The sequence below is a fragment of the Mandrillus leucophaeus genome, unplaced genomic scaffold (assembly GCF_000951045.1).
Source record: "Mandrillus leucophaeus isolate KB7577 unplaced genomic scaffold, Mleu.le_1.0 Scaffold236, whole genome shotgun sequence".
In the NCBI taxonomy this organism is placed as follows: Eukaryota; Metazoa; Chordata; class Mammalia; order Primates; family Cercopithecidae; genus Mandrillus; species Mandrillus leucophaeus.
The window spans coordinates 2,669,942-2,690,783 of record NW_012102432.1 but is presented as its reverse complement, the minus strand read 5'-3'; the positions used below and the strand labels follow the sequence as shown (position 1 = coordinate 2,690,783).

Below are 20,842 nucleotides of genomic sequence, written 5' to 3'. Positions count from 1 at the left end.
AGAGGAAAGTACCGCTTTGAGAATAGATCCAGTCCCTGCCAGAGTATGAAATTGCTGTTCTTGATGGCATTTAAAAAATATTGTAAAAGGAGTAGGATGAAATGACTTGTGCCTGTGATATCAGCTATTTGGGAGGCCTGAAGCAGGAGGGTCACTTGTGGCCAGGAATTTGAGTCCAGCCTGGGTAACATAGGGAGACCTCACCATCACTAAAGAATTTTTTAAAATTTAGGTGGGCATGGTGGCATGTGCCTGTAGTCCCAGCTACTTAAGAGGCTGAAGCAGGAGGATTGCTTGAGTCCAGGATGTGGATGCTGTGGTGAGCTATGATCATGTCATTACACTCCAGCCTGGGCAACCAGAGAGAGATTGCATGTCAAAAACAAAAACAAAACATAACTGTAGCAGAAATCATATTGACTATCACTGAGTGGTAGCATCTTGTTGTAGACTTCACCAGCTTGAAAACCATTGATCAAAGGGCCTGAATTAAAGAGTAACAAGTAAACATGTTCCTCTTTCTTTTACAGAGGCATTAACTTTCTCCATCTTCAAATTTCATTGGGCATCCTCTTCATTATGTACCAAAGGAATTCCTCCACTGCCTAAAGGAGTCACATTTCTCTAGATTTTTAGTTACTTGTGACTTAGAGGTTATCTATCAACATCTGTTACAAAGTAGAAATCCTTTGAAAGGCATCTTTGCCAGAGGATTTGAAGAGTCAATGCCCTGCTGAAAAGTGAGTAATTTATGTCACATTCTTGAAAGGCCCCTGTTCCATAGCCTCTCTCTAGACCATACTTCTGCCAAAAAAAAAAAAAAAAGGAGAGAGAGAGAGAGAGAGAGAGTGTGTGTGTGTGTGTGTGTGTGTGTGTGTGTGTGTAACATTCACAGGAACTTAAATTCTTCCTGTGATAAAGAAAAATTTTAAAAAGACTATGTATGGAAAGATAAATATGAAGTTTTAAAAGCATCACGATTACAATTTGAAGGCTTTAATCTACTATGTGTTAACTAAGATTTAGAAATCTTCTGATCTAGGAAAAAAAAGCAATGTTAAAACATAGTTTAGAATATGTTAACTATAATAATACTTACATGCTTTTTAACTTAATTTAACATAAAGATAGACTGGGTATAATAAATGCAATTTGCAAATAGCCTTAGAACTTAATTTGATGTAGTTAATACAAGATTGATGCTTACCTCTTCGTAAACTTTCTTTGCATTGTCATTATCTCCTATCAAGAGGTATCCCACGCCAAGGTCGTTTTTTAAGGAAGTATCATTGGGAAATAGTTGAACTAATCTCTGTAGGGTAAGCAGGGAACCTCTCATATGACCTGAGTTGGTGAGAATTAAAAAAAAAAAAAAGAAATAAAAACAGATTATGTACACTTTTGTATTGAGAAAGTAGGTCATGAGAGACTATTCACCAGGGCCTGAAAACTAGCTCAAATCTGGCTTTATTAGTGGTTTACTAAGTACCTAGTAGGATTTCGTAATGTAGTTGCAGTGGTATTAATAACTGCCATAAGTAGATACTGAATATGGCATTGATTATAAACATTCTAAAGACATTCTCATTTTAAAAATTCAGCAGTGCTTACCATTTTATGTTAAATTCCTTCTCAAGAAAAACTTAGTCACCAATTCCTCGTTAAAAAAAAAGTTCTGCTGATATCTTTTAGGTTTATTAACTTTATGAATAGAGGGTAAGCAATAAAAAATCTTTTCTAACTTCAGGGTCTAGCACCTGTAGGAAATTTGAAAAGGCACCAAAGTACATGGGACAGTACCTAACTGCTGACACATCTCCAATCAATGACAAGTGTACTCATCTCTAGGTAATGACCTAGTCATGGAACAAACGATACATCATCCAGTATTAGGGCGCCCTCTCGTGGACAAAGGCATACTTTGCACTCATGAATCATGAAAAAACCCAGCTTCAATTGATCTATATAAAAGAACACGTGCAAAAAGAGGACTAGCATAAATGAAAAAAGTCATGCATTATCTAAAAGGTTTCATTGCCCACAATCTAGGAGAGTGACAGGAGTGTCAGTAAGCTAAAGCAGCTGTATATTCCACTGCCAAACCATCTGCCATAAAGCATCACCGACTCATCCCATGGCCTATGCCCCATTACCAGTCAATCGTATTCCAATCAGAACCCTAGTCATTTCCTCACTAACAAATCTGGGCTTCCTTTTCTATACCTTTCCTTCCCGCTACCTGCCCACCTAGGCTCACACTTTCTTCTAGAATTCTCCTATTATCCACAACAAAAGCATGGACACAAACCCCTCTTGCAGCCATCTGCTCCCTGTCTGTTCCACTCTGCAGCCAGGAACCCTGTTGTGTTGTGACCAACTTCACCACCTTGTCATTTTCACTAAAATCTTCTGTCTCCAGTTGCCTCAGAGCCTCCTTAAGTGAACTTGCCTCATTCTCAAGGACACTCTGAGAGGACTACATTCAAATGCTGATGGATTGCTGTGGAAGAGGCAATCACCTTCCCAGGGCTGAGGACAGGGTGAGGCCAGAGAGGCACTCAGAGTGAGATTTCAGAGGACGCCAAAAAAGTTAGTAATTTTGATGTGAAGGCTAGTTTAATGCATCCTTTTAAAAAATTAATATTAATGTAAAACATTCATGATGAAGAAAATGTTAACACTTTAGTGACAGAATCACTAAACAGTGCTAAGCAGAGTCATAGTGGAGACTGAGGCAAGAAGAAAACTCAGTAATGCTGATTCTTTTTTTTTTTTTTTTTCTCTTTGAGATGCAGTCTCATTCTGTCGCCCAGGCTGGAGTGCAGTGGCATGATCTCGGTTCACTGCAACCTCTGATTTCCGGGTTCAAATGATTTTCCTGCCTCAGCCTCCTGAGTAGCTGGGATTACAGGTGCCTGCCACCATGCCCGGCTAAATTTTGTATTTTTAGTAGAGACGGGTTTTCACCATGTTGGCCAGGCTGGTCTCAAACTCCTGAACTCAGGTGATCTTCCTACCTTGGCCTCCCAAAGTGTTGGTATTACAGGCATGAGCCACCACACCCGGCCAGTAATGCTGATTCTGTGTCCATGGCGAGTGCCTGCATTGTCTCTCTGGAGTCCTGGCCCTGCCTTTTCTGTGCTGAACTTGTGCTGCATGTTTTACTTCTGCTGCACTGGTCCCTATGAATATTAGTGTAACTGACCATTTCTTATCATTTTTAATCATCACGTGGGCTCTAGTCCTGTTTTGTTCATCTACAAAAGTGATACAACTCCTCTTCGTTCTAATCCTCAGAAAACTGATAGGAGGGTCCACTGGGCCTTGACTCTAAACTATAGGAGCCTCCCCTAAGTGACATTAATAATCTGCCCGTGTAACTATCTGGCCAGCTGAGCACCTGCCTTGGCAGTGACTCGAGCTCCTTCCCTCCACGTTCAGTGATGATGTGTTATGGGGAGAGAATTGTAAGCCTGGTGATGGTGAAGTCAGCTGACAGCTAGTCTTATTTGCCTTCAGTACTGGGAACCTGGGTCAGTCCAGAGGATGGTATATGATGCTCTATATTATGTGTGCTACTTTTAGCATCTAGCTGGTATCATTTTTCCTCAAATGATAATCTTTAGATTATAGCCTCCTAAATCTGATGAGATATGATATGATGTTCTTTTCAAAGTATTTGCAAATTTGCTTCATGATTAATTTTTTTTCTAGCATTTTCCTTGATATAGGGTCAAATCTTACAAGTAAATTTTTTTTAGAGTACCAGAAACAGCTATTATTCATTTATAAAAAAGTTTGCACAGATAATTTCAACCTCCATGAATCATTTTGCCATAGTTAAGGGAGAAAAGAATTTGGTATCACAGGAACAGTTTTTTATTCCAGACATCTATTAGCTATGATTCCTTAGGCAAATTATACAGGCTATCATAAAATGGGAGGAAACGGGGAGAAGAGAGCTAGCAGAGACTTGTTAATGAAATTTAAGGGAAGAAACCATCCACATAAGATAAAAGTGTAAGACAAAGTAGCAAGTGCTAATGTAGAAGCTGCAGCAAGTTTCCGGAAGATCTAGCTAAGATCATTGATGAAGGTGGCTACACTAAACAGCAGATTTTCTATGTAGACAAAAATCACTGTCTATTGGTAGAAGATGCCATCTAGAACTTTCATAGTGAGAAAGGAGAAGTCAATGCCTGCTTTCAAAGTTTTGAGGATACACCTACTGTCTTGTTAGGAGCTAATGTAGCTGGAGACTTTAAGTTGAAGCCAGTGCTCACTTACCATTTTGAAAAACCTGGGGCCTTTAAAATTATGCTAAATCTACTCTGCTTATGCTCTATAAATGGGAAAACAAAATCTGAATGATAGGACATCTAGCATGGTTTTTTGACTATTTTAAGCCTACTCTTGAGTCCTTAAAAAAAAAAAAGGTCCTTTCAAAATATTACTGCTCATTGATAAGCACCTAGTCACCAAGAACTCTGATAGAGATATCTAAGGAGCTGAATGTTGTTCTCATGCCTGCTAACACAACATCCATTCTACAGTTCATGGATCACAGAGTAATTTAGACTTTTAAGTTCTATTATTTAATAAATAAATTTTATTTAAATGTCAAAATATAAAAACTAACAGGAGTTTGGGGAGGAAGTTGATTCCAACCCTCATTAATGACTTTGAGGGGTTCAAGACTTCAGCGGAGGAAGGAATTACAGATGTGGAAATAGCAAGATAACTAGAATTAGAAGTGGATCCCGAAGATGTGATTGATTTGCTGCAATCTCATGATCAAACTTTAATAGATGAGTAGTTGCTTCTTACAGATGAGCAAAGAAAGTGGTTTCTTGAGATGGAATCTACTTATGGTGAAGATGCAGCAAACGTTGTTGAAATGGCAACAAAGGATTTAGAATATTCCATAAACTTTGTTGGCAAGGCAGTGACAGGGTTTGAGAGGATCGACTCCAATTTTGAAAAAAGTTCTGTGGGCAAAATACTGTCAAACACCATTGCAAACTACAGATACATCTTTCCTGAAAGGAAGAGTCAATCAATGCAGCAAACTTCATTGTTGTCTTATTTTAAGAAACTGCCTCAGTCACCCCAACCTTCAGCAACCACCACCCTGGTCAGTCACCGGCTATTAATATTGAGGCAAGACCCTCCATCCACAAAAAGATTACAACTCACTGAAGGCTCAGATTATCATTAACATTTTGAGCAATAACATATTTTTAAATTAGGGTTTGGACATCGTTTTCTAAGCCATAATGTTATTGCATACTTAAGACACTACGACATAGTATAAACACAACTTTTAGATACCCTGGGAAATCAAAATATTTGTATAACTCTCTTTATTCTGATGGTCTGGAACCAAACCCACAGTATCTTTGAGGTATGTCTCTATTAAGGTCAGGATTGCAATTTCAGTTTTAGAGATGGTGAGCTTAGGACACAGATACATTACTTGAAATCAGTTGTAAAACTCAGGTTTCCTCCCATGTAATCATTCTAAGAGAAGAATACACTCTTCAGCTTCTTCAAGATGAAAAAGTACGCCATTTCCTACTGAACTACCTTTGACTGCATCTTACCTAGAAATTGTTGCCTGTCTGAGCGACGCTTCAAACTCAGCTTCAGCAGGTCCGCAGGGACATCAGGTAGGCTGGCCACCTCTTGGTAGGTCTCGATGGCTCCACGTAGTACCTCATTGCTTCTCCTCTTCTCAGCCAAATCGTCCTCACACTAGAAGAAGTCCCCAGACTGGATAAATGTCCCATGACTAGCTGTGTTTGTAATTACCCAAAATAGTCATAAAAAATTAACTTTTGGATATGCCTTAAAAGAAACGTAAGACACATTAGCCTTTTCTCCTTATCAAGAGATAAAAAAAAAAACTAACAAAATATAGAAAATCAACACACTATTTTAATAATACAAAGAAAACTTTGTTACTAAAGACAAGAAAGAATGTCATAAAGGCAGGACTAATACATGCTGGGGCTGATGGAGATGTACATCCTGTTACACACTAACATTATATAGGCAGGTCTCCAGTCCAAGTTCCCATTCTTTCATTAATTTATTTGTGTGTGCATTCGTTCATTTAACAACTGTTTTCTGGGAAAGAGGCACTCTTCTACAAATGTGGCAGGCATATTGAACAAAACAGACAAAGCCCTTTTTGCATTCTACTTTGCATCCATTTTGGAAAGGTGGCAAATATAACAAACAAATAAAGGTACCATGTGTCTAACAGCCATAAGTGCTGTGGATAAAAATAAAGCAGGCTTAGCAGTGCTAGGTGGGATGGTAAGACATTGCTAATTTAATTAGGATGATCAGGGAGGGCTTGAAAGAAGAGAGGGAGCACACTATGAAGATACCTTGGGGAGTAGCATTCTAGGCAGGGAAAAGAGCAAGAGCAAAGGCTTGGAGGTTGGAGTGAGAAATCCAGGAAAGGACAGTGCAGTGGAGGGGAGGAAAGGGAAGACCAATGGCGGCCATCAGGTAAAGTAGGGCCTGGCAAGTTATTAACAATTCTAGTACACAAAGTGAGATGGGAAGACAATGGGGACTTTTGAAACAATCTGATGCATGTGTTGAAGGAATCATGGTGGCAGCAGTATGGAGAACAGACTGAGAAGCTGGGCGAGGTAGAATACTCCAGCAGGAATCCAGGTGTGGGATGGTTATGGCTTGGACTAAGATAGCAGTAATGGAAGTGGTAAAAAGTGGTCAGATTATAGATACATTTTGAAGGTCAGAGCCAACAGATTTGCTGATAGTCTAAATGTAGGGTGTGAGAGAAGGGGAGAGAGGAAAACCAAGAATGAAAAAGGTTTGGGCTTCAGTGATTACTGGATAAACTGTCATTCCCTGAGAATGGGAACACAGGGCAGGAGCAGGTTTGGGGGTAGTACGGAATCAAGAGATTTAAACCTAAAATGCCTATAAGATATCCAAATGGAATTATTGACCAGGAAGGGGCATATATGAGTCTGGAGTTCAGGAGGGAGGTCAGAGTAAGAGACGTTAAGTGTGGGAATCATCAAGGATGAAGACGGTATGTAAAGCTAGGAAGCTAGCAGCAGTCGAGAGTGTAAACAGAGAAAAGAAGCAGTCCAAGAACTGAATCCTAAAGAACTCCAATGTTTAAGGGTCATTAGAGATCAGGATAACAAGGGAGGACCAGCAAAAAGGAGGGAAACCCAGAGTACAGCAGGTTCAAGTGAACATGAGATGATGGAAGGAGGTGGAGATAACTCTTTCTAAGAGTTTCACTGTAAAGGGAAGCAGAAAAATGAGCCAGCTGGCAGAGGGTAATGTGCAGACAAGGGGAGTTCTTTAAGGATGGGAAATAGTACAGCATGCTTCCAAGGAGATGCAAGAGTCTCAGTAGAGAGGGAAAATCTGATGACGCAGAAGGAGACACAAAAATTAGAGGGATGTCCTTCAGCAGGTGAGAGAGGAACAGGGACCAGAATAGTCAATCTGTGCTAACAGGAGGGAAGGCAGAGCATATGGGCACAGGTAGAGAATGGCTGTTAGCACAGTAGCAGCATCATGTGGAAATTGTCTGGATATTTCTATTTTCTTAATGAAATAAGAATCAACATTCTTAGCTGGAAACTGAGAATGGGGACTAAAATACTGGAGGCAGGAAGAGAGAGGAGAATATGTAAAATACCATCAATATCTCATCAGATTTAGGAGGCTACAATCTGAAGACTATCATTTGAGGAAAAATGATTCTGGCTAGATGCTAAAAGTAGCATACACATTTTTTTTCTCAGAATATTTAAACATGTTTATGTTGTTAAAATGTGTGTTGTAGTTAATATATAAATATATGCAGAACCAAAATAAAGTATTGCCCTACAATTTGAGGGCATGGTAAGAAAATGACCCATCCCTCCCATATCCCAAAGTAAAAAAACCAATCAACAAACAAAAAAACTAAGAATCAGCATAAATTGACAAAATAAGACAATGGGATTTTTTTTTTCCACAAAATAACACATCAGTGAAATAACCTGATAATATGAACTGATTAGGATAAGTTACCCAAGATGACGAGAGCTACAATTAAAGCAGTAGTGACAGAAGTGGACAGATTTATGAGAAAGAAAACTTGGTAGGATAAAAATCTCTATATTAGAAAAGGCAATTCACCCTTGATAAATGGAGATATGCTCCAGACCATTCACTATCTTTGGAAGTCTGTAAATGGTCTCCGGAATAGACTTACCTACCAGGAGAGAAAGTCCGTTGTCAATGACCCACACTGATCATGATGCTGGGCATGGCCTTCTAGCATATATTCCTATACTGGCTCTTCTGTGTAGGTATCAGCTCCTTGTGAGTTTTGTTATAGTGAGTTAACTCCCCAAAATATGAATACTGATAGATAACTTTGCAGAAACACACAGTTCTAGACCTGAGAGTCCTTTCAAAACCATCTACAGATGTTCATTGACTTTCGATGGGGTTACACCTCATCATAAGTTGAAAACATTGTAAGTCAAAAATGTATTTAATACACATAACCTACTGAATATCATAGCTTAGCAGAGTCTACATTAAATGTGCTCAGAAAACTTAATCAGCCTACATTTGTGCAAAATTACCTAGCACAAAGCCTATTTTACAATAAAACATTCAATAGCTCATGTAATTTATTGGATACTATACTGAAGTACAGTTTCTACCGAATGTGTATCACTTTCACACCATTATAAAGTTGAAAAATTGTTAAGAAAAACCATTGTAAATTATAAACCATCTGTGGTTCACTCTCTTCATTTTGAACCTACAAAGTGCCCAAAAAGATCCTGGAACTGGAGGTCTCTGTAGCATCAGTGGGCGGACAAATGCCTACTAAGATAATCCTTCTTTATTGAGATTGGAATAAATACCTTTAAACTCAATCTGAAAAGTGAGAGAGAGAGTATAATCTGTATGCCATGTTCCCTCTCTGGTGCCCCAGGGCCCTTTGTTTTAATGAAGTATTAATATTTACAACTTGCAGAATTGGAAAGATATCACTACTAAAATGGCACATAATTCTTTATAATCTCTTGAATAAAACTGATAGGCACTTGCACTGAAAAGTCTACAGATTGATTTTTATCAGTTTAGCATCTGTTGATAAAACAAGCTGAACTGAAACTGAATATTTGTTACAAGATGTTAACATTGCAAAGCCTTTTGTTGACTCTAACTTAATTCACCCAACCAATCTGCCTATGAGATGTGCCATTTTCTACCTCAAAGGCGTTAATGGTTTCTGAAAGATAATAAAGTGAACTGAGTTAATATTTTAACATTTTGTGTTCAATGTTCAGGGAACTTGATCAAAATTGATTTTTGGTGATATGAAGAAAAGGACATTATCAGTGCTACTTTATAAATGATAGATACTATAGTTTATGTATGACTTAATGTTGCTAAATTTTAAAAATTTGTTGGAATATTCTAAAGTAATTGTTTAATCTGCTAACAAAGAATGAAAAAGTCGTAATTTCTTCCTATAAAACCCATCTTCTGTTGAATTTTTATTTTTAAAACTACTATGAATTTGAAGTTTCCTTTAAATTACTCTATTAAAATTTAACTTACCATGCCTAAATTTTGCTGTATGCCACATTAATATTAATAGCAATAACACATTGAAGCATAATAGTTTAGAGATAAAAGATATTGTTTAAAGCCGAAATCTCAAATTTCTACTGTGAAATAAGGATATACAGTTATCCTTAGTTATATACTGGAGATTAGTTCCAAGACCACCACCAACACAGATGCACTGCAATACCACTGTCTGCAGATGCTCAGGTTGCTGATATAAAATGGTATAGTATTTGCATATTGCCTATGCATATCCTCCTGTATAATTTAAATCATCATCAGATTACTTATTATACCCAATGCAATGTAACTTCTATGTAAATAGTTGTTATATTGCATCATTTTTATTTGTATTATTTTAATTGTTGCATTGTTATTTTTTTTTTCTGAATATTTTCAATCTGTGGTTGGTTGAATTCATGGATATGGAACATGAGGATTCGGAGGGCTGACTGTAAATATAACAATCACAATGTTTCAAGAGCACTTCATTTACTTAGACTCTGGTACTCACAATTAATATTACATATAAGGAAAATTTCTAAAGTATAAAACATTTTTGCCATAATTAAAATAGCATTTTCATAAACCATTACTCTCTCTAGTTAATATGCTTCTCTTAATGAAATGACTTAATACTAGTGACAAAAACCACCACTTATTTGAATAGGCATGATCTTTTGGTAACAAACACACTCTCTCTTACTTAAAAGGAAATATGATTTAGCAATTTTAGAGAATTACTGAGCAAATTAATTTATAAAAATCATACCGTTGCTGTCTGCTAAAGTTGGTCTGTACCATGGACAACAGGAACTTATTTGAATCAATTTTTCACAAATTTAATTAAAATCAAATTAATAAAAATTATATTAATTAATTTTTAATGGAGATATAAGAAGATATTGAGCATCTAGATTTCAAGTGGTCACCACTTTCAGTTCAGAACAAACTTCACTTGTTTTATCTACAGCTGAGTTAGTTTCTGTGTGTGTCTTGCACAAATGCTTGCATGGACCTTCTCCAGAGGAGTGCTGTCAGCATCTCCTCTGTCTGGAAAATTTCTGCACTCTGAATCTACCGTTTCCCAGCACAGTTGACAATCTTGACCTCTAGGCAGGGCTGTTGGAGCTTTACTTCCTGGCACATTTTGATATCCTGCCCTGGCTTCTCCTCCAAGTTCAGGCTCTGTGAATCCAATGGTCTACTTAACATGTTCACTTGAATGTCTGATAGGCATCATACACTTAATAAGACCAATAGCAAACTCGTGAACTCTTGACTTCTGCATCACTCCAGACTTGTTCTTCCTGGTCAGTAACTGGCATTATTTTCTACTGAGCTGGCTGAACCAAAAACTCAGGGGTTAGCCTTGAGTCCTCTGCTTCTGACACTTTTACATCTATTCCATCCTCAAGTCCTTTCAGCTCAACCACCTGCCTACTTCCCTCATCTCCATGGCCATGACCACAGTCTGAGTCACCAGCATCTCTTGTGTGTACTTGCAATAGCCTTCTATTCTGTTTGCATCTACTTTTGCCTGCATAATCCATTTTCCACTCAGTAACCAAAGTAAACTTTACAAAAAACAACCAGTCTGTTGTCACAAGACAAGGATGCTCTCTCTCACCACTCCTACTCGACATAGTATTGGAAATTCTGGCCAGGGCAATCAGGCAAGAGAAAGAAATAAAGCGTATTCAAATAGAAAGAGAGGAAGTCAAATTGTCTCTGTTTGCAGATGACATGATTGTATATTTAGAAAACCCCATCGTCTCACCCCCAGAACTCCTTAAGCTGATAAACAACTTCAGCAAAGTCTCAGGATACAAAATCAATGTGCAAAAATCACAAGCATTCCTATACACCAATAATAGACAGAGTCAAATCATCAGTGCAATCCCATTCACATTTGTTACAAAGAGAATTAAACACCTAGGACTACAACTTACAAGGGATGTGAAGGACCTCTTCAAGGAGAACTACAAACCACTGCTCAACGAAATAAGAAGGACACAAACAAATGGAAAAACATTCCATGCTCATGGATAGGAAGAATAAATATGGTGAAAATGGCCATACTGCCCAAAGTAATTTATAGATTCAGTGCTATCCCCATCAAGGTACAATTGACTTTCTTCACAGCATTAGAAAAAACTACTTTAAATTTCATGTGGAACTGAAAAAGAGCCCATATAGCCAAGACTATCCTAAGCAAAAGGAAACAAAGCTTGGTGGTATCAGGCTACCTGACTTCAAACTATACTACAAGGCTATAGTAACCAAAACAGCATGGTACTGGTACCAAAACAGATGCATAAACTAATGGAACAGAACAGAGACCACAGAAATAACACCACACATCTATAACCATCTGATCTTTAACAAACCTGACAAAAACAAGCAATGGGGAAAGGATTCCCTATTTAATAAATAGTGTTGGGGAAACTGGCAAGTCATATGCAGAAAACTGAAACCAGACTCTTTCCTTATACCTTATACGAAAATCAACTCAAGACGATTTAAAGACTTAAATGTAAGACCCAAAACCATAAACACTCTAGAAGAAAACCTAGGCAATACCATTCAGGACATAGGCATGGGCAAAGACTTCATGACTAAAACACCAAAAGCAATGGCAACAAAAGAGAAAACTGACAAATAGGATCAAATTAAACTAAAGAGCTTCTGCACAGCGAAGGAAACTATCATCAAAGTGAACAGGCAACCTGCAGAATGGGAGAAAATTTTTGCAATCTACCTGTCTGACAAAGGGCTAATATCCAGAATCTACAATGAACATAAACAAATTTACAAGAAAAAAACAAACAACCCCATCAAAAAGTGGGTGAAGGATACGAACAGACACTTCTCAAAAGAAGACATTTATGTAGCCAACAAACATATAAAATAAAGCTCATCATTACTAGTCATTAGAGAAATGCAAATCAAAACCAAAATGAGATACCATCTTATGCCAGTTAGAATGGTGATCATTAAAAAGTCAGGAAACAACAGATTATAGAGAGGATGTGGAAAAATAGGAATGCTTTTACACTGTTGGTGGGAGTGTAAATTAGTTCAATCATTGTGGAAGACAGTGAAGAATAAGAACCAGAAATATAGAACCAGAAATATAGAATATAGAACCAGAAATACCATTTGATCCAGCAATTCCATTACTGGGTATATACCCAAAGGATTATAAATAATTCTACTATAAAGACACACGCACACATATGTTTACTGCAGCACTATTCACAATAGCAAAGACTTGGAACCAACCCAAATGCCTATCAATGATAGAATGGATAAAGAAAATGTGGCACATATACACCATGGAATGCTATGAAGCCACAAAAAAGGATGAGTTCATGTCCTTTGCAGAGATGTGGATGAAGCTGGAAACCATAATTCTCAGCAAACTAACACAGGAACAGAAAACCAAACACCACATGTTCTCACTCATAAGTGGGAGTTGAACAATGAGATCACATGGACACAGGGAGGGCAACATCACACACTGGGGCCTGTCAGGGGTGGGGGCTAGGGGAGGGATAGCATTAGGAGAAATACCTAATGTAGATGATGGGTTGATGGGTGCAGCAAACCACCATGGCACGTATATACCTATGTAAGAAACCTGCATGTTCTACACATGTATCCCAGAACTTAAAGTATAAAAACAAACAAACAAACAACCCCTCCCCCCCCAAAAAAAAACCAAACAAACCCTCCCATGACTTCCCAGCACATGTAGAATAAAATCTGCAAGGCTGCAGCCTCCTTGATCCTCCTTTCTCTGCCCCCAGCATGACCTTCTTTCTCTCCTCAGGCTTATTCCAAGATTGTTTTCCTGCCTCAAAGCCTTTGACTTGCTGCTTTCTCTTGCCTGGATATCTCCTTCTAGTAATATAAACTCCTCACAACTCAGCCACATGTTGCCTCCCCAGAGAGACCTTTCCTGCCCAACTTGTCCAAAGCGCTGTCTGCCCTGTTACTTTCAATCACATTACCTGCAGCCAAAAAAATCTTAATAGGTATGCCCTTTATTCCATTACCTTTTCTTCTTTTCTTTACAGCATTTCTTATTAGGTAAGATGATCTAACATATTTATTTTTAATACTTTATAACATTCTTTAAGTATATATTTATTTATAAAGACTTTCAGGGCTTTGCTCAAATGTCACCTCCTTGATGAGACCTTTCTCTGCCACCTTTCATACCACACCAACCCCCTCACATGTCTACTAGCTGTTTCTTGTTTTCTTTATCCTCTGCTTAGCACTCAGCCCTAGTAAGCATATACATTGGACTTACTTGTCTTATGCATTGTCTTCCCCTTTACAATGGAAATTCTGTAAGTGCTGGGGCTTTTAAAATATGTTCTAGTGATGGCTGTATCTCTAATGCTTACAACAGGGCCTGGCACATAGTGGGCTTTCACCAAATATTCTTTAAGTAATTAAAAAAAATCTTCCACTGGAATCCACAAGAATGTTCATTGTATTGTATTGTAATTATTTTTAAATTTTCTATATATTATGATGTTTTGACATCTTAAAAAACTTCTCTGGCTAGGGAGAGACTGTTCTGAGCTAGACAATTCTGAGATGGCCAGTGCTCAGCCAGAAGCAAGCTTTTGATATGCAAACTAACCAATCCAGAGCCACACCTCCTCTATTTTAATCATGTCAGGGCCAGGTACCACCCCTGTAGGCAAAAAGACAGCTGAAATTATTCAAACCAGCCAGTACTAAACTCCCTGCCCTACCTTGCCTTTTCCATGGAAACCTCAACCTTCCCCTCTCTCTTGCCTACCATCCCCTGATCACCTTGAGTCTTTCCCATGTAGCCCTATGTGGCATGCTGGGCCTCCTGTCTCTAGGACTTGTGAGCATAATAAACTTTGCTTTTCCCTAATCCTGTCCTAGGAGACCTCTTGTAGCTGCATCTGACTAATCATCTCATAAAAGAATACAAAATAGACATGCCCAGGGCCTAAAACACTGACACGCAGTGGGTTTATGCAGTTACAGGTGAACAGGGACATGCTTCATGAAAGAAGTTGGAAACTAGAGAAAGCCAGATAAGAAAGGAGATGGTGGGAGATGAAGATAAAGGTAGCTGCTAAGAAATGAGTCCGTTGGAAAAAACTATAGAAACAACAAAGTATGTTCCACTTTATATTTTAGAAAGGTCTTTCCTAAGCATACTTGCAACCTCCAGTTATAAAACTGAGAGTCTGAAAGCTCTGAGGAGCCTCAAGTGAACATTGTATGGTGGGATTAGATGGAATGAGACATGAGGGGATAGTAAAACAATGACAAAAGTATTACTCTTTATTTTCTTTTCAAAACGAGAGAGAAGTCACATGGAGGAGGAGCAGAAAAAAATGTTACTAAATTCAGCAGCATGCAATAGTGATAATTGTATTTCTTGATTATGTATATACATGAGAAACTGATTCTGTATAGAAATTGGAAAGGGAAAATAGTAAGGAGTAAAAAATTCAATTACACAGAACATATAAATATCAAAAAAGTGTTCTAAGGAAAAGGGTCTCAGAATACCTGTGCCTTCCCATATCTTGCTCGTGGACTCTGTGGGTATTTGCGTACTAGTTCTTTGAATGCATTCACTGCTTCCTCAATTTTTCCCTGTTAGAAAGACAAAATTAAATAAATTAAATAAATTAAAATGCATAATCAATTAATGTTGTTATTTAATATTCAGCAAGTGATTTTGTCGGAATTTCCTAGATTCCATCCTGAGTGTAAAGATAGTTTTATCTAAGATTTTTAAAAAATCTATATTAAGGCAAACAGAAAACTAGTAATGAACATGTATTTACTTAATTTTTAAAAAGACAGACACCTGATAAATGATGCAATATGTGGTTTTGCTAAAGAAATTGAATTTTCCTTCAATGTATGTACAGGTTCTATCTGTGTTCTCAAAGAATATTGTATTAGTCTGTTTTCACATTGCTATAAAAAATACGTGAGACTGGATAATTAATATAGGAAAGAGGTTTAATTGAATCAGTTCCACACGGCTGGGGAGGCCTGAGGAAACTTACAATCATAGCAGAAGGCAAAGAAGAAACAAGGACGTTCCTCACATGGTAGCAAGAGAGAGGAGAGTGAGGAGTGAAGGGGGAAGAGCCCCTTATAAAACCATCAGATCTCATGAGAACTTACTATCATGAGAACAGCATAGGGGAAACTGCCCCCTTGATCCAATCACCTTCCACCAGGTATCTCCCTAGGCACATGGGGATTATGGAGATTACAATTTGAGATGGGATTTGGGTGGGGATATAGTGAAACCATATAATTCCACCCCGATCCTTCCCAAATCTCATGTCCTCACATTTCAAAACAGAATCATGCCTTTACAACCATCCCCCAAAGGCTTAACTCATTCCAGCATAAACCCAAAGTCCAAGTCCAAAGTCTCATCTGAGACAAGGCAAGTCCCTTCCACTTAGGAGCCTATAAAATCAAAAGCAAATCAGTTACTTCTAAGATAAAACGGAGGTACAGGTATTGGATAAATACTCCCTTTCAAAATGGGAGAAATTGGCCAAAACAAAGGGGCTTCAAGCTCCATGCAAGTCTGAAATCCAGTGTGGCTGTCATTAAATTTTAAAGCTCTGAAATCATCTCCTTTGACTTCATGTCTCATATCCAGGTCATGCTGATACAAGTGGTGGTCTCTCACGGTCTTGGGCAGCTCCACCCCTGTGGCTTTGCAGGATACAGTCTCCCTTCCAGCTGGCTTCATGGGCTGGTGTTAGGTGTCTGAGGCTTTTCCATGCACACAGTACAAGCTGTCGATGGATCTACCATTCTGGGGTCTGCAGGATGGTGGCCCTCTTCCCACAATTCTACTAGGCAGTGCCCCAGCGGGGACTCTATATGGGGGCTCCAACCCCACATTTCCCTTCTCCACTGCCCTAGCAGAGATTCTCCATGAGGGCTCCACCCATGCTGCAAATTCTGCTTGGACATCTGGGCAATTCAATACGCATCCTCTGAAATCTAGGCAGAGCTTCCCAAACCTCACTTCTTGATTTCTGTGTACCTGCAGGCCCCGTATTGAAATCTGTGTTACTCTTCTATGGCCTCTGCGACAAACTATCACAAACTTGATAGCTTAAAACAAGAGAACTTTGTTCTCTTGCAGTTTTGTAGAAGAGATTTCCAGAATTAGCTTCTCTCAGCTGAAATCAAGATGGTGGCAGGGCTGTGTTCTCTCCAGAGGTTTTACAGGAATATTTGTCCTTGTCTATTCCCAGTATTTCTTGATTTGTGGACAGATCACCCCAATATCTAATTCTGTCTTCATACTGCTTTCTTTCTCCCCTGTGTGTGCTCCTTTTTATTTTGTTTGCATCAAATTTCTCTCTGTCCCTCTCCTATGAGGAAACATGATTGCATTTAAGGCCCAACTGGATAATCCAGGATAATCTCTCTATCTCAATGTCCTTAATCACATCTGCAAAGGTCCTTTTCCCAAATAACATAACATTTACAGGTTCCAGACACATATCTTTTGGAGGTCTATTTTCAGCCTAGTATGTACCCCATGCAACTTAAATTGCAAATGTCAAAGCTATTTCAATGATAATTGTGCTAAATGTACTAACATCAGACTTAAAACATAAGAATAAGAATGTTCATAACAAATTTGATAAGGTGTGATATTCCTGCTTGACTGTCAAGGTTGTTAAAATAATGGGATATTTTGGCTCTGTCTGTGGCATTCTTTGAATCCCTGCAAGACAGAGGCTGTGTGACTTTGCTGAGGGGCCATCAGTCTTGCTTTCACTTCAGTTGGCTGGCAAAGTAAGTGTGTTTGGTTTTAGTCTGAAAGAATTTCCCTTCCCTAAGTTCTTATATAGCTCCTAACACTGTTGTTCAATTCTTATTTAAAAACTCAATTGCAAGACACACGATGTTTGAAGAATTGCCTGAAAATGATCTGTTTCTCAACATAGCTTATAATGTTGTCCTAGGACCAAGACGGTTCATGGGAGAGACATGTATGTGGGCCACACTGTGTTGGCATGAGGCCAATGGGCTGTGCTGAAGGACAATAAAGTACATTCCTGCAGCTGCATGGTAGAATAATCCACTGGTATGATGTCAGGGAGTAAGCAGGAAGTTTTACATCCATCAGTATACCTTTTTTATGAAGATCTACAGCCAAATGTTTCTCTCTGGACTTGGAGCAGAACAGCTCTTCTGATGAACAATATTAATCGTATCTTCTGATTCTATTTTCCATGTTGTCCCTTGAGGAATTGTTGACTTCATTCCTAGCATGGTTTAGAGCCAGTGGTGTGAACTTTCAGGTGTGTGATTACATTTTCTTTACTCCTTCCCCACCTTTTAAAAAATCACTTACAATACTGTAATAATAAATGATTCCAACAAGTAAGCAAATATATTTCAGTATATCATTTCAATCCCTTTTTCCAGAGGTAGGAAAGCATTTTAAACAATAAATATATATTTTTTAAAAATAGAGGATTGGAATATAATCTGATCTATACTTTTCTGGGGGGATAAAAAGTGAACACATACTTTCATGTAACACAGTCCTTGAGCCTGAGGCGTGAACTGAGGCTTCACTGGCTCTGTGTGGGGTGTGTGTTAGTTGACCTCGGTTGGTCTAGCGCACCAAGGTGCATCCTCTGAAAATACTAGCCGTAAAAACAACCCTAAAAGACTGAATTATGTTGATGAGTCAGTCAATAACACAGCTTCCTGTTGTTTCAGAAGCAAGAATTGTATATGTGGCTACTTCTTCCTCTTTTATTTTCCTGGTATAAATTCAAGATGCTCCTTGAGAAAAACGTAACTTCAAAGGAGCAACACTGCAATACTTCATAACTGTGCCCTCCTTTATCATTCATATAATTACATTAAAATCCTTCTCTGAAGCTGCTCACATGTTTTTTACACTGAAAGTTACCTGTGCAATAGGCACTCCTATTTTTATATATGACATTTAGTATAGAGAAAGTACAGGTTGCCAAAGGAGGTGGCAGAAAAAAATTATTGCTTCAGTTCTATTAAGAAATACAAACTGACCACAAACAGTAGATGGCTTCACTTCATAAAGTTAAACAAGACAGTTAATTTTCTTGTTTACTATCAGAAAGTAGGAATCATTCCACGTGGTTAGATTTAAGGGAAGTGAACAATGACTTTGCTGCAATATTCTTTGGAGTTACTATATTTTTATTGGCAAACCTTGGCTTTGGAGTCTCACCTAACGGCAGTTCCAAAAGCCTTTACGCTCGCTGGTACACTTTCAATAAACATGCAGACGTACATTCTTGTCTCATTTTAGTTCCTAATGAGTATTTTTATTGTTGTTTGTTTACTTAAGTCCGCTTGTTCCTTTTTTATTGCAGTCAATGTCTACTGATTACAAAGCCTAACAGGAAAACTACTGAACGTTACAGAGTCTACATTCAAGTGCAGAGTAGAGAAACAAATTTTCGCCAAAAACAAGGAGATGATTAATTGAAGATATGATTAAATACATTATAATAAATATTTTTGCACCCGATAATTAGATGATATGACCAAGGTAAGGGAACAAGTAACTTAAATCCAGTTTCGATTTATTGTTTTCAAAATTGTAATATCTATAAAGAAATGCAAGTAATATTTCAAATATATTGATAAATTAAAACATAAATAAGTTACCCTAAAAACCTGGAGGTGCATGAGGTTAACCCTAAGTAAGAAGAATGTCTTCTCCTTTTCTTGCATCAGGGAGCTATAAAATTAAAAACTTCCACTTCTATGACACTTGACAGTGTTGTTATTTTTAAAATGTCATTTATGGCTCACGCCTGTAATCCCAGCACTTTGGGAGGCTGAGATGGGTGTGTCACTTGAGGTCAGGAGTTCAAGACCAGCCTGGGCAACATGGTGAAACCCTGTCTCTAGTAAAAATACAAAAATTAGCCAGGCATGGTGGTGAGCACCTGTAATCCCAGCTACTCAGGAGGAGAATTGCTTAAACTCAGGAAGCAGAGGTTCCAGTTAGCCGAGATTGTGCCATTGCACTTCAGCCTGGGCAGGGGCTCTGTCCAAAAAAAAAAAAAATTCTCATTTGATCTTTAAATTGATCTTTAAACAAGTCAATCAGAGGTAGAAAAAGTATTTATCATTCTCATATCTTTAAGAAAACGAACACCCAGAATGGCCAAGTGATTTCCCCAAAGCTACATAACTAGAATGTGATGGAGGTAGGCTGACACCCACATTGGCTGGCTTGAAGGAAAGTTCTATTTCTCTTTGGCCATGTGGTGGCAATTCTCTTCCATCTGATTCATTTCATGTGGAATGTTCACGTGCCTGGGGGAAAATGCACTCTATTCAACTGTTGTTTCTTTTACACTTATTATTTTTTAACAAATCAAGAGTAATGCCTGAGTTTATTTAACAACAAAATCATTGCACAAAAATATCAACCTACCCTTTTACGGAGTTTTTCTGCAGCATCAAGTTCAGCTTTAATAGTCTTATCAAATTTATTTAAAAGTTTAGGCTTCTTTTTCTTAACTGAAAGAAAAAAGAGATTTTTATTTTTAACTTTTTTTGGCTGGAAATAGCTATTAAGCATAACAATTTACAAGTAGTGGGAAACCTGATGTTGGTCTCTACCATAGACCTGCAGGAGAAGGCACACTGCAGGCTCGCCTTCCATTTTGCCCCCTAGATGATGTGATGAAGCCAGTGACTGCCCAGGAAGACAACGCAGCCCTTACCTATCTGCTACTATGTGTTCCTGGGGGAATGGGTGGATACTATACTGAAACTCTCCAGGATACTGGCTTGGTTTCTGGGATGTAAATGGTGGGTATGACTTCTAAACTCTCATCATCAACTTCTTGGCTATGTCCAAAAGATTGTTTAAAATAGTTTTTGAATATGTTCACAACTTTTTCTGATACAGATAAAGATGAAAATGGAAGGCTCCTCTCAAAGAAGTCAAGTAAAACAGAATTTCTTCGTTTAGCATTCAAGGCCCTTCCAGTGCATCCTGGACTGACCACTCAGCTATGTTCCATACTTCAGCCAAAATAGACTGCCCCATGTTCCCCAAATAAGCTCTTTGTGCCCTTCCTTCCTTCCTTCCTTCCTTCCTTCCTTCCTTCCTTCCTTCCTTCCT

At 38.3% G+C, this 20,842-nt stretch overlaps 1 protein-coding gene across 2 annotated transcripts in view; it reads right to left on the bottom strand.

Moving 5' to 3' along the window:
- Window positions 1-20,842, bottom strand: part of ASPH (aspartate beta-hydroxylase) — a 186,865-nt gene that overhangs the window by 60,377 nt on the left and 105,646 nt on the right. For both annotated transcript variants that reach the window (XM_011982164.1, XM_011982163.1), the window contains 4 exons: window positions 20,147-20,232; window positions 15,214-15,300; window positions 5,604-5,754; window positions 1,208-1,344 (listed from right to left, as the gene is read on the bottom strand). In XM_011982164.1, coding sequence (XP_011837554.1) covers window positions 1,208-1,344; window positions 5,604-5,754; window positions 15,214-15,300; window positions 20,147-20,232 — 461 coding nt within the window. The remainder of the gene's footprint in view (window positions 1-1,207; window positions 1,345-5,603; window positions 5,755-15,213; window positions 15,301-20,146; window positions 20,233-20,842) is intronic.